We start from the raw sequence: 14,005 nt of genomic DNA, 5'->3' as shown, positions 1-14,005 counted from the left end.
GGCTAGAGTAGGTTGAGGCGAGGCTGACCATGCTAGCCAGCGTGTCAGGATGCTCTGGGCCAAGAAACGCTTTTCGAAATCTCCAGCACTTGCGACTGGAGTTTTTCGGCCTCCTTGAGGAGGCCTTGTTTCCAGCACGTGGATGCAAGATTTGCCATGTTTGCTAGTGTGGCGGGATGCTCGAGGCCAAGAGTCCTTTTGCAGGTCATCAGCACTTGTGTTTGTAGCGCTTTGGCCTCTTGAAATCGGTCTTGTCTCCAGTACGTGGTCGCGATGTTGGCCGTAGTAGTAAGCGTATCAAGATGCTCTGCGCCAAGGAGCCTTTTGCGGCTCTCTAGCACTTGCAGTTGAAGTTTCTCAGTCTCTTTCAATCGCCCTTGTTTCCCGTACGTTGAGGCGAGACTGCCTATGCTGGTAAGTGTCCGTGGATGCTCTAATCCAAGTACCTTTTTCTGAGCTTCCACGACTTCTAACTGTAGTGTTTCGGCCTCTTGGAATCGGCCTTGATCCTGGTATATCATTGCAATCTTGGCCATATTAGACAGGGTGTCAGGATGCTCCTCACCAACCACCTTTCTGCTTATCTTTAGCAGCTGGGTGCTCATTATTTCGGCGTCTTGCCACCGACCTTGGCCCTGATAAGTTGACACGAGTCTACTCATACTAGTCAAGGTGTCAAGGTGTTCTGTGCCGAGTAGCTTCTTGCGGGTTTCTAGCACTTGCGAATGTAGTGCTTCAGCCTCCTGAAATCGGCCTTGGGTCTCGTATGTTGATCCGAGGTTGGCCATTGACGTTAACGTGCGCGGATGCTCTGCGCCAAGCACCTTTTTGCACGTTTCCAGTACTTGAAAATGGAGCGTTTCAGCCTCTTGCAATTGGCCCCGATCCAGATATACCAGGCCCACAACACTGATACTAGCAATAGTGTCCTCATGCTCGGGTCCCAAAACATGTTCCCGTGTTTCCATTGCTCTCGTTGCCATCTCTTTCATGTCTACCATGTTCCCCTTCCTCCACGCGTACATTGCTCCATTATGAAGCAATGCTGCCCATTCCCGTAGCGATGCTTCTGAATCTGGCCGTTGCGACATTGCTAATTTCACATGTGGAAACAGAGATTGGCACAATACCCAGTGTTCGTATTCCCCAGTAGGAAACTCGGCGGACAGGACTTTAGTAAAACGCTGTTTCCAATGTTCTTTTTTACCATGAATCTTCAGCCACCTGTGGGTTGCTAGTTGCACTAGTCGATGCATTTCGAAAAGAGTTCCATGTTGACTGATGGAGATGAAGGAATAGTCCGTCAGTGTTTTAATATCATCTTCAAAATCATTATTTGCCTCAGATTCTGTTCCGCTCCCTTCATTTTCGTCATTTATATGTTTGAAGCGGTCGAATTTCTGAGGTGAATCTTGAAGGAGGTTCTCTGCAATCCCCTGTCGATCGAAAAAGCTCATCAATGAGAGAAGATCCGCGGCCGACGGTCTGATCTTCCGGATGTGATTGAAGGATATTTGCCAGGTGGTTAAGATAGAGTTTGATGCTTCCCAGTCGCGGTAAAGAGGGTCTGCATCATACCCTAGAAGGCGTATCTTTCTATTGTCGCTCTTTTGAAGCTGTATTAGGTACTGCGCCACTGAGCACCGAGGTGCCCGAGACCTAATGTAAGTTGTTGCCTGCACAATTGCAAGAGGCATGAAATCTAATGCTTCTATCAACAATAAAGCTTCCTGTTGATTTGTTTGTGTTCCGAGCTTTTTCTGCAGCAGTGCCAATGCGTTTGAACGGCCCATCGGCTCGACTTGAATAAGGTTGCTGCTGTCGACGATACTTAACGCCACTTGCTTGCTCCGTGTAGTCAAGATGATCGAGCCATGTGGTACCTGGGGAAGAAAGGAAAGGAGTGGCTGCCCCGGGGCGCAATTCAGACCGTCTGGCGCGCCTTCCCGGCTTGCCAGAGGCGGTTTGCAGAGGAAGTCATCATCGACGTTATCCATAATTAACACCCAATTTCCGCATCTGTTATCCTGAAGCCAGTGAGAGACCAATCTGAATATATTGGCCTTGCGATCCCGACGGCCGGGGATTTTGACTGTTTCGGCAATAGTCTGAAAACTCTGCTCAAAACGGGTTGCGTTGCTCGCATGGATCCAAAAAACCCATGTCTCTGGCGAATTTTCTCGGATTCGGTAAGAGTACTCGATAGCCACTTTAGACTTGCTGCTTTCATTTAGCAACAGAGAATACACAAAGAAAACATGATTCCGCGCCTACCCAACGCCGCCTAGACCAACGAGAGCAGTGCGAGATCCTGGAATAGAAGATTTTCTGTGTATTTCCTCCAGGAGCATTCCACGATCGATAAAATCCGTGTCTGAGGCGAAGGGAACTGTGGATAAAGGTTTCGGTGGGATCTCCAGTTCTTCTGAAGGTAAGCAGCACTCACGTTAGTATACCTGGACCTAGCTCGAATGCTCTTGACCTACCCCATGTTTGAATATTTATCGAGCCAAAATTACTACCAACCTGGAAACCTGAGTTGCTCGTTCCAAATGATATCGTAGAAGCCATGATCATAGGTAGCAGTTGAAGGTTTCGCTGGCTTTCAAAAGGAAATTGCGGGGTATAAGCCAGACTAATCCTCCTACAGTCCGTACAAGCATGTCTGTTTGGTTTGTTTGCAAGCTCATGGCTCTAGACCAAATGCTGTAGCCAGCGCCGGGACGTAGCTATTTTGATCATTCTCGGCGAGGGAGGGCTCAAGTTAATCCATCGTAATAAGTTTGGAATCTTTGTCAAGACGGGTACACGGACAAGCAGAAGCATGGGTACCTTGGCTTCTCCAGATTTTATTCTACTCGAGGTTTCGAAACATTTGCGCTCTTCCGCGACGAACACATGGTAGATAATCTCAAGCGGAATTTTATCGATGGCTGTATACGCAGAATCCAATATTCGCCACCCCTCCATTCATTTTCTCTCTCTCTTTGTTCTATCTAGCATCTTTATCTACGCTTTCTCGAAATCGCCTGACCAATACACATTTGATATCTATTTCTAGAACCCCCGCCAAGGCCTTGGTGCAGATCAACCATTGAGCGCGCCAGGTTGAATTGACGGGCGCAAACGGTTCGCCTTCTGTGTTACTGTACCTGACTGCAATATCACAGTACACCATGCGTACTAAACTCCGTGGAATACCATGGAACCTCACAGTGGACATGCGCACTGCCATCTTTCCTTTGTCTACTGTCATTCAGTTAATTACCCGCGGAGAGCCGGGTGCTGGTCTGAGAGTTCCCTTACGGTCACTATGAGGAAAGCCTCTCCAGTAAGGCTCAGGCAAGGACAGAAATTGGTTGTAAAAGATACATTGGGAGATATTGGAAACGTAACAACTTCCTTTGAATTACTCTGAAACGCTAATTGGCTTAAATGTGGAACTTCGTAAAGCCTTTTTTAGCAATTATCAACCATCCAGTGTGGCTTCCCTGACCATCGGCCGAGTTGGATATCTTTAACCTCTTGCATCATCGGGGACTTCAAGAAGTCTATGACGGGATCAGGGTGAACCGACACCTGCGTCTCGTTTCCCTCATTCTTTTCTTCCCTTGCACGCAAGATTTCAAGGGCGTGCTAGGAAGCGAGACCCCCGCTCGCTCGGCGTCTTTATAGGCCTCGTACTTGTACTCCTGAACTGCATCGTGAAGTGTTTCTACCCTTCTCACCCCAGTGGCACTGAACTGACTACTAGCCTCATCTAAGCCCATTACTCTACGCGGCCAATTCTCGAGACGCCTTAAAATTAAAATCGCGAAAAATTTGTCTTAGGGTGAGTGTGGGTGATATGGGTGGGAATTTTAGAGACTGAGGCGACAGATGTGGCATATCATATTTAATCTTAAGCAGAGCCCTTAAACTGGTTCCCTAAACTTTAGGTAATAATCGATCCTCAATTTTAAAAGGACAGCGTTATCGTGGCGATAAAACTTTCTAAGACCATAGCCCAGCAGCACAAAGTTACTTGGCGCTAGCTGCGCTCAATGCTCCTTCATGGCAATGAGCGAAGCCATGGTGCTGAGGTTGTGGTCGATTTTGGAAGCGTGGATACTCCATTCGCCACCCATATCATACTTCTTAAGTAGAAACTTCAAACACTGGGATCAAAGTGAAGACTAGATAAACCACTTGTGGTTGTAGTTGTCGATTTATGGGAACTGACATATTGCCATAGGTTAAAACGTGATGCCATGTTTTGAAAGGCTACGCTTTCAAAGCGTGCTATTTAGGCTTAAATCTGATATATGTTATTTCAGGTTGTGTGTATTTCGCCTTTAGCATAGACACTGCCACCAGTGCGACCAGTGCCACCGGGGCACAGGGTCGTCACAGCCCGCCTCCTTCTGACAGTCTCGGATCCTCGCTCTGCATGACTTTGAGATGAGTTTGTGAGCCAGACAGGAGCTTGACCTGGCTTCGATGCGACATAAATGCCCAGATTGCTTGGATGATGACAGTCAAAAGGCCAGTAGAAGCCACGTATATCCAGATCCAAGGTGATACTTTTGGCTTCTCTGCCTCGAGGAAATTGAAGAATGTCATGGAAAAAAAGGTCTACAAACTTGTAAGAATTTAAAATGGGCATCGATTTCGGGTTATTTACCGCGGTGAATGTAGCTGGGAGAAACAGAATCATAACGCTCAAAAGTTCCAAGTCGGACACGGTGACTGTTGATCCCACCACTATCACTGTCACGACGGGTGTTGCGGCGGGCAGCGAGTCTCGACCCACGTTCCCTGCTAGTACGATTGGCGTGCAGACGGGAACTGTAGTGACACCGGCGCCGTATGTGTACGGTCTTTGACAGCATCGAACATGTCAATGATGAACGAAACTTTAGAAGCTATGGGGTTAGAATTATATCATTTGATGGTATGACAGGCTCTTGGCTGGGTTGGAGACATATGAAGAAAATGGAAGGGTCGAGACTAAATTTGTAAATAAATCACAATTGGGTAGGAAAATGGCTATCTTCATGACTGATTTCTTATGGAATTGCATACCCCTCCTCGGCCCTGGTACTCCATTTCCGCAGAATGGAAGGCAGAGTGGCACTGGAATATCTACCATGTGGGTGGAATATAATAATCCTCCCAACGGTCGGACTCAGCATCTTTGAAAGTATCAATAGTACCTTCTACCCCATCCGCCCCAACAGACCAGACGCCTCTTTCAACCAGCTTACGCCAACAACCTAACAAACGCTCTAGGCGCTGGGAGCGGTAGTAATCACCACCAAAAGGCTTATATCCATGCTGAAAGAGCTCTGAAAAGCGTCCCCTATCAACAAGGGACCCATCGCTTTTTCGTGCGCCCACGCTCTTGTCCCAATCATCATTGAAGGTGAACGGAAGTAACAGCCGAAATCCCTCCTCCGCTACATCAAGGCCGTTTCTCTCCACTGCCTCAGTATATAGGCCTGCAGAGACGCGAGATGGGGTACACGTTTCGGTGGACGTTGAATAGAAGTCCGACTGTAAAAATGGAGATGTTGTTCTCGTAAGCTGGATAGGACGCTGGTCTCCTGTATCAGCCGGGAAAAGACACACTGGCGGTGCGGTGTACTCGGAGCGGGGTAATACGCTAAATGGCTGCGCTGCCATAAATCCAGCCAAGTCAGCGGGGGGCAGAAGAAGGCCTGGAGCGATGTAGCGGAACTGAGGCCGCCTCGCGCGCGTTAGAAACGAACGCGTAAAGGAAGGATGAGGGACCAAAGCAGCGTCCAGGACACTTGATACAACCAGCGGCTCTGAATTATCCGCATCAGTCCCGGTCAGTGGTGGGTTTGACGGCTGCGAGATGCGCGCCGCAATGGCCTGACAAAGCCGATCCCACTCGGCGACACACGTAGTAACCTGGGCGTCGCTATAAGGCCGCCACTCCCAGGGCCCGACCTTCTCGCAGCCGAACAGGGCTGGCTCTTTATGAGGCGAAGCCACAACTTTTCCAATATGAATAAGATCGATCCAGTTGGTGAGTAGTGTCTCTAGCGGGTTCCAAACGTTTTTACTACCCTCCACTGGAAACCCAATGTCATATTCATCAAGATACATGAAGCTCGCGACTCGGTGGAGGCCTTGGTGGTAGATAATACCGCCATCACTGTCCACAGCCGATAAGCCCCCTTCGACAGCGTACAAGCGCACCAGGCTGTCAACGGGCTGATCTTGAAGATCAGCCGTATCTTCCTCAAAAAGCCTTGATGGCCCATCGATACCCCATGCAAAAACTGAGAACGGGATGTATTCGTGAGGATTATCAAAAGGAAAAGGGGGCATGATAGCGGTGTCAAGGAATGCCGCCAGTGACGGATGAAGCCTTGGACGACAAGCCTCGGCTTCATCTTCATCCCCGGAGCCCGTGAAAAAGTTGCTGTTGGCATCCAGAGTTTCCAGTGGGCGGCCTTCAGCGAGCCAGGCATATTGGATCAGGTAGTTGTGTAGAGCTACACATCGTGTGTAGTCCATTCCTTCGAGATCATCTCGTGGAGGGTTATTTGGCCTGACAAGCAGGCTAGTGATATCCGGAAGTTGAGAAAAATCCATTGAAATAAGGATGGAGTGTTTGTCAAAGGGGTACAACTAGAGAGGAATGAATCTCATACAGCAAGCCCCGCAAAGACCCAGTTTAAAAGCGGTAAGTGGGCGGTCAAGACAGGTAATAAACTAGCCATTGTTCCAAGGTTTCCAACCATCTCTCTAACTGTCTTTAAACGTCGCTAAGTTGAACCAATTACTCCTCTTCTCTTGGGCTTACCTGTAGGGGAGATCTATATGTCTCTCAAGTGTGTTCCGCAATCGTACCGTTGCCCAAGGCCTCCAGGGCTTACACGGGCTCGGATCTATAGGCGTACTTGTAAACATCATCCCGGTCACAAGTCCAGATGGAAGGCCTTCATCGCCTCCTGCCGCGTCTCAATATGCCCGCTCCGTAACTCTCGAACCGCCCGGTGCAGTCCTCGGCAAACCGCCACGCCCGTCATACCTTAATCCACCAGTGTCTCGTAAAGCACTCTTACCATTTCGATACAGTGTTTATCTGAGACTTCCCAGAGCGTTCCAACAACATGTCGGAAACCGGCAAGTTGAAGGGCGCTAACAAGATGAATTCCCTCGTCTACGAGTCTGTCCGCCTCATTCGCCCCAGTGGAACAAGCTGAGAGATACCAAGAAATGGCGGGTTCTCTTGGGCAAACAACCCAGTTTGGACTAGTCCGCCAACATAGGCTGGTCGAAGATATACGACGCAGTTGTTGCCGTGTGCTTTGGAACTGTTACCACGCGGATTTTAGTTTTGCCATAAGTTACGGGATGTTAATGCCTAAGGCGATATGTAGCTGTCGCAGCATGAGGATTGGTAGATACTCGGAAAAAGGTGGTACTGTAAATAAGCCAAGATTAGTGATTTTTATATGCCAGATCCAGGTCTTGTAGCGATTCAGACCTATTATGATTTCATTGGTGCACCCACATGGCTTATTCATTTCTGTTCCGATAGTTAATATCTTGGTTTCCTGAGGCTAGGGAATACACCGAATGTCCGAGCGACCACTACGTGCTTTAGCCCAAGGCGACATTGAAATCAGCCTCGCCGTTCATTTGGCCAACTTAGAGCTAGGATTCAATGGATCTGCAAGTGCCAAGAGAGCACAGTTTCAGCCTGATCAAGGTGAACCAATGAAGCTGCATCTAAGCGCAGGTGAGAGAAGGTTCGTGCGATGGTCGCGCGACGCAGGGTGATTCTCACCCGCTCTCACCCCGCTTCTCACCCTATCTATTGCGCACTCACCCTATCTCACCCCGGTCGCGCGACCGTAAAGCGGCGCACCTACTTCTTACCCGGGCGGCACCCACCCGACTATTGACTGCACATAAGCCGAACGCTGGCAGGTTAGTAGTTTGGTGACTCCTTTGCTCGGCTCACCTTCCCAGAACTCCCTGCCGACTCGCGTAGCATCCTTCCTAAAGCCAAAAATACTCGAAAATTAGTGGGGGTGGAGGCCCGAAGACTGTCGCCTGTCTATTCATTGGCTTTTCTGTCTTAGGCCGTCCTATCATGAATTAAAGTACACGAAGAAGGCGGATGCTTTTGATTATGACGGTCACCATAGAAGCATGCATTTGTATCAATTCCTTTTACCTCTACGACTTTGCGTGCCGCTTTTTTTGGCTTTGCGGCATCTTAGTTTTGTACAGTAATGCATCAGCAGTGCGGATGAAGTGCGGTTAGGAAAATAGTCCGCGATATCTTCCCATTTCAATTTTCGTTGCTCTTTCAACTTCACCAGTAACTTGTTCTCCTGGGTTGAATATGTCCGGCCTTTGCCTTTCCAGTGAGCCGAAGTGCCTATACTCCTCGGCTGCTCATGAATTCTACCTGGCTTCGCGGAGTGGTCGGGAAGTCTTTGCACGGGTGTAAGTGATGTGGAGCGGGCGCTGTCGGGCATGAGTGTGAGGAAAAAAGTGGGCACTGATCCTTGTGTTACGATGGTAAGAATTGCTCGTCCAATAATATCTTGGCTCTCGAAGTAGCTGGTTGATGAACCAATGGGCACGGCGTGGGGATGGCACGGAGTGGCTATGCTTGGGAGACTGGGTTCCTCCGTTGAGGAGTCCTCTATATCCGAGAGTTCTGATTGGATTGTATTCGTAAAGTCTTCGTCCGAGGAATTATCCAAGTCTTCGGTACTTGCGCTCTTATTCACGTCCGCTGGGATAGGTTTTGTCTTTAAGCGTATATTCCGTAACAGCCTAGGTCGTGGCGGAGGTATAACTACAGTAATAAAGGATTGGTACCTCTTAGGATGAGGATGGTGTTTTCTGGTCGAAGATATTAGCCGTTCTTTGCTTTGGCCGGATATAGGCTAAGTGGGGTTCTTGTCGCGTTGAGCGGTAGAAATTCTCGAATGAGAATAAGCAGACCCGCACCTTGAGGCTTGTTCGAGATCCATCGAATTAGGTATGTTAATAGGCAACTGGGTGGTTGTTTTCGAAGGCTCTAACTCGGCTACACTTCTGGTGAGATAATCTGAAATTAATCCGGTTTGGCTTGCCCTCTCGTGGTTATTAGAAATATTATCGGTGTAATCCTCTGGTGAAGAATTGTAGGACCTCCTGTCGTCTCCCTTTCCAGAGGCAATATCTGAATAGAATGAGATGGGAGAATTTTCGCTAAATGTAGTGGATATATCAGACGTGTCCTAACTGTGAGCTGGAGTGGTAAAAGACTCAGAGGCTCTATATGAAGGCTTATTTTGTCTCTACTGAACATCGCCTATTACGTGCGATTGCATGACCTTAGGGACCGAGATTATAGGCTCTGGCGAAAGCACTGCGATGGAAGAGGACTGAGGAGGGGATGGAGAACTCGTGTAAACTGAATGGGTTCTCGGAAATAAAACCGCATCGTATGATTTAGTGCCTTTGCTTGAATCAGTGCCCGACGTCGATGGAACTATTTCTTATAGATTAACATCGTAACGGATACTTGCTCGGGCCTTGAACTTACCCTTACCGTGCATCTTATCGATAAAACTATCTTGGTGCTGACCGTCAAGCTCTTATAGCAAAGGACAGGTATCCCTAACACTAGCATACCGTGGATCCGACAATGACGTTTCTATTTCCCATGCCCTAGCCAGTTCAAAAGTCAAACAGCTTAGGCGACCTAACTCAGTGTTGATGCGTTATATCCTGTGTATTGGCATCCGGAGAAAGTAAGCCAGTCGGGGCCATTGTCGAGTCGTCTGTCAGTGAGGAGACCGCTTCATAAAAGAATGATAGCCGCTCGCTTGCTAATATAGCAGTCGAACCGCTTTTATTGCTGTTGAAGGTAAGATATAGCCGCTTTACAGGGTTTAAAGGGCCACGGTAGAACTGTATATTATCAAGGGTTACTAGTATAGTTCCCGTTCTTAGTTGGAATGACATGAAGATGAAAAAGCGAAACGAGGAGCGTATAGGTGTTACTCGACGCCTAACTAAGCTGGGCGCGAAGTAAAAAACGCCTTTGCTTTATATATTCGGTGAGCCCTAGAGGGAAAGACGTCTATCCGATTAAAGTATAAGCCCCAGCCGGAGTTCCCGTGAGTAGACAGTTTCAGCCTACGCTCCTCGTCATATACTACTCGCTACTCATGACGGCTTATTCCCGGGCTGGCTTCTAGGTGACTTTCAATCACTAGCAGATGCCTTGCGTCTCGCACAAACAATATATAGCGACAGAAATTTCCTTAAGCTCATCTGTCTTTCAGCTTGATTATCCTACAACGACACCATACGATTTACTCGTTGCTCAAAGACGCTCACGCGATGCAACCCACCGGAAATAGGCCAAGGCAGACCTAGAATCATCCTTCAGCTGCCACGCCAAATGTAACCCCAGGAAACCGTGGAACAAGGCTCCGGGGATAGAATTGACACTGGCCATTCGCGATTGGTTGACTGATTCAATCACCGCGGATAAATGGCGCACTGCCTACGTCAGGCTCACCGGAGTGCGAGAATGGAGATATACAGGAATTACGTTGAGATGACCAGACGAGGAAAAGATACGTATACACATTCCGCTTCCGTTAGGGTCCCATAACCCTTCACCGTTAGCTCACTTCCGGTCACACCCAATCTGATGCTCGTGACTAGTCCGCTCGCAGACACTCCCACACGAGCCCCTGTCCCTCCGGGTGTATATGCAAGACCTATGTCCACATCCAATGACAAAAACTGCGCACCTACGTCAAGGCAGACTGGAGTTAGTAAGGGGCCATGAGTTTCTCGGAAACTGTGCCAGGCTATGTTAACTGAGGCGCGAAGTCCTTTTTTAGAGTTGTAGTTAAGGGGGTGCCATATCATCTCGGGCGCTGTTCCAAGTTAAGGCACATATTGGCACTAGAGCTCGTCCGTTCTCGAGGAGTGCGGCACAACAGCATACGGGGAAGTTGCGCTCGAGAGCAACTAGTTCGACCACGTAGGCACATATGCCACATCTGGTTTTGGCTGGCCATATAAAATTTAAACGCGTAGGAGAAGGACACTGTAGCAGAGGAAATAGCTATGGCCGGCAAAACAACAGAATGAACAGTTTCAAGGTGAGGGAAAAAGGAAGCGTCAAGGAGGGTTCCTCTGGTTGGTGTGAGTGGAGACGGGAGGCAGTGTTGCTTAATAAAACTTAGCGAACCTAATAAATATCTATATATCTCTAATTATTTTAGATATCTCCTATATATAGATAACCTCAATCTTTTTAGGATTAATATATACTCTTTTATTTATATAAATTATAAAGCCTAAATATTTAACTAATTTCTACTCGAATTCTAACTTATTAATATTATATTAGAGGCCTATATCTTAGAGTTTCTATAATATTTTCTTAATCTTCTAGTAATAATCCTCTAAAAAATTACTTAAATAGATAATAATATTATTAATATAAGTAATTATTAGTAGCAGACAAAGTCGCTGGTAAAAAAAACGGAGAACAAGGCGCACTGAGACGGCAGGTTGCGCCGCCGCTGCCGCCGCTGCAGGTGCCCAGTTGTGCCGTGTAATCAACACAGGCCAGGGGGAATTTGTCCTACATCGGCAAGAACCTGAGCCGTTCTCAAAGAAGTAATCGTCTTTTGGCACTTGGTTACTGGGCGGCAGGCTGCCCTCCCCACATAACTTGCATTGATCGACTTCTTGTCTCCAAATGATTCCATTGAATTCTTATGCTTACTGTATATTACTATATAGCAACCTACTGTATCATACAGTGTACAAGTTATTTTACGCTATCTCTCGCACAAATGCGGCTGCTTCAAGATTGTCCTACGCTAAGGCCTTGGCGGTGGGTCCAGAAAACACTTGCCAAGCGTGTAGTGGTCCAGCGTTTTCGAGAATTACTGTAAAGATTAGACATCGATATCGCCAACTCCTGCAAAGGGGTCGGGACCCGCGACACAAACCAGGCCAAGCCAAAACCTACCTGTATGCAGTGGGGATGACTGAGCTTTGGAATGAAATACCCATAAAAGAGAGATAAAATTCCGAGAAACATTTTCGGGGCATCATATATACATAGTTCACTTCAATCTCAATTCTCCTCAGATTGAAGCAGATATCCATAGTACGAAAAGAATGGATATCATCATTGGTGGCAGGAAGTATCACCAGGTACTCACTGCACACTTTTACATCGAATCATCATTACACGTCGCGATTCAAAACAAGAGGACCTCCAGATCCCGACTGGTCCACACTGGATTGCAACCAGATCGGACACAAATCCAACGTCTCCGATAGTTCAGCTTCCCAGGCGGAAGCCATTTATTTACTGGGGAGTGCGACGGCGCATGCCAACTTGAAGAGCAAGCGGCTTGCGCAGGAATCCCTCACGAGTCTCCATAGGACCATCCTGTTCGATCTGGAACTCGAAGAGTCGGAATATAGTAGCGCCGATGACGAGTAGTTCCATCTCGGCAACGTTACGGCCGACACAGGCACGGGGGCCGTGGCTGAAGGGGATGAAGGCGGCCTTCTGACGGGCAGTGAGGCGCTCCTCGCTCCAGCGCTCGGGGACAAACTGCTCGGCATCGGGGCCCCAGATCTCCTTGGAGCGGTGGATGGTGTAGCTAGGCACAGAGAGGACATCACCGGGGCCGAAGGTGTGGCCGGAGATGACGATGGGATCAGCCCCTGCAGGGACCTCTCGGGGCAGGCCCATGGCGGAAGTAGAGTGAATACGCATGGTCTCCCAGATGACCCACTGGAGGTAGTTGATGTCCTTGACCATAGCGTGAGTGGGGACGTCGATGTCCTTGGGGATAGCTTCGTCCAAGGCCTTGTGCAGCTTCTCGACCACCCCGGGGGTGCGCTGGCACCAGTACAGAATGGCGCAGGCAGTGTTGGAGGTAGTATCGGAGCCAGCTATCAGTTGGGTGAGCGCCTCGGCGGTCAGTTCCTCGCGGCCCAGGCTGTTCCCAGTCTGGTCCTTGCCCTCCATCAGGCGGGCTAGAAGGTCGACACGGGTGTTGTTGGCCATGATCTCGGGCTTCAGGCGGCCGTTGACACGAGCGATAGCGATACCAGCAAGATTTTGGACGGCTTGCAAACCCTCAGTGAAGAACTTGTCGGGAAGGTACTTGGCGAAGGGAATCAAAGAGGGCATGCAGCCCAGGGTGGCGGAGACCTCACCGCGACGGTTAAGAACCTCGACAGCCTGGACGTACTTGGGCGGATCATTGGGGTGCAAGCGCACCTCCGCAATGTCTTGGCCCTTCTCGAGCATGCCGAACGGAGCACCGAAGGCCAGATCACCGATGATATCGAAGGCTAGGTAGTTGAACCAGTTAAGGGCATCAAAGCTGGCATAACCGGTCTTGGGGTTGGCCTGGAGATCGGCCACCTTGTTCCATTGCTTGACGAACATCTCAATGTTGCCGTGAATGTACTGCTCGAACTGGCCAACGGACTTGGCGCTGAATGTGTGCGAGACCGTCTTGCGTTTGCGGGTGTGCTCGGCACGGTCGCGCGTGTTGAAGAGACCACGGCGGATGGAGACGAACGCATCATAGAAGTCACTGGGGAGGAGGCGCGATCAGCAATTGGGGTCTTGTATAGCTATACAATGATACCAACCCGGAGGGAATACGTACGCCTTCAGGAAGCCATTGCCGTGTCCGTAGATGCTTGTGATGGCCTCATCGTTGGCGATCGAGACATGGCGAGGAGCAATACGCACAAGCTTGCCATACTTCTTGTGAGCTGCGTCGACCGACAAGTAGCGCTTACCCTGGCGGGCCTGCACCAGCAGCCACAGGTTGGTGAAAGCAGCTAGACCGGGGGCCGGGATGTCCCGTAGCCGCGACCGCTGCAAATAAGGAACCAGGAAGTAGGCGGCAGCGAGGCCCAGGAGAATCAAGGGAGCATTTTCCGTGGAAATGAGCATGGCGAAAGAGTATGT

The 14,005-nt window shown here is 49.1% G+C and overlaps 3 protein-coding genes across 3 annotated transcripts; all 3 read right to left on the bottom strand.

Moving 5' to 3' along the window:
• Positions 1-44: 44 nt before the first annotated feature.
• Positions 45-2,577, bottom strand: N7482_008985 (uncharacterized protein; the record flags this gene model as incomplete). The annotated part of the gene is made up of 3 exons (XM_056691109.1): positions 45-2,220; positions 2,275-2,425; positions 2,487-2,577. 3 exons carry the CDS (start codon positions 2,575-2,577, stop codon positions 45-47), a joined length of 2,418 nt encoding a protein of 805 aa, XP_056540874.1.
• Positions 2,578-5,124: 2,547 nt separating this feature from the next.
• On the bottom strand, positions 5,125-6,606 carry N7482_008984 (uncharacterized protein; the record flags this gene model as incomplete). The annotated part of the gene is made up of 1 exon (XM_056691108.1): positions 5,125-6,606. The coding sequence occupies one exon, from the start codon at positions 6,604-6,606 to the stop codon at positions 5,125-5,127; it is 1,482 nt and encodes a 493-aa protein (XP_056540873.1).
• Positions 6,607-12,373: 5,767 nt separating this feature from the next.
• Positions 12,374-13,990, bottom strand: N7482_008983 (cytochrome P450; the record flags this gene model as incomplete). The annotated part of the gene is made up of 2 exons (XM_056691107.1): positions 12,374-13,622; positions 13,698-13,990. 2 exons carry the CDS (start codon positions 13,988-13,990, stop codon positions 12,374-12,376), a joined length of 1,542 nt encoding a protein of 513 aa, XP_056540872.1.
• Between the last annotated feature and the right edge of the window lie 15 nt (positions 13,991-14,005).

This window comes from Penicillium canariense, assembly GCF_028826845.1.
Source record: "Penicillium canariense strain IBT 26290 chromosome Unknown utg000006l_segment0_segment0, whole genome shotgun sequence".
Lineage (NCBI taxonomy): Eukaryota > Fungi > Ascomycota > Eurotiomycetes > Eurotiales > Aspergillaceae > Penicillium > Penicillium canariense.
Note: the sequence above shows the minus strand (reverse complement) of the source record. Positions and strands in the feature narration are given on the sequence as shown.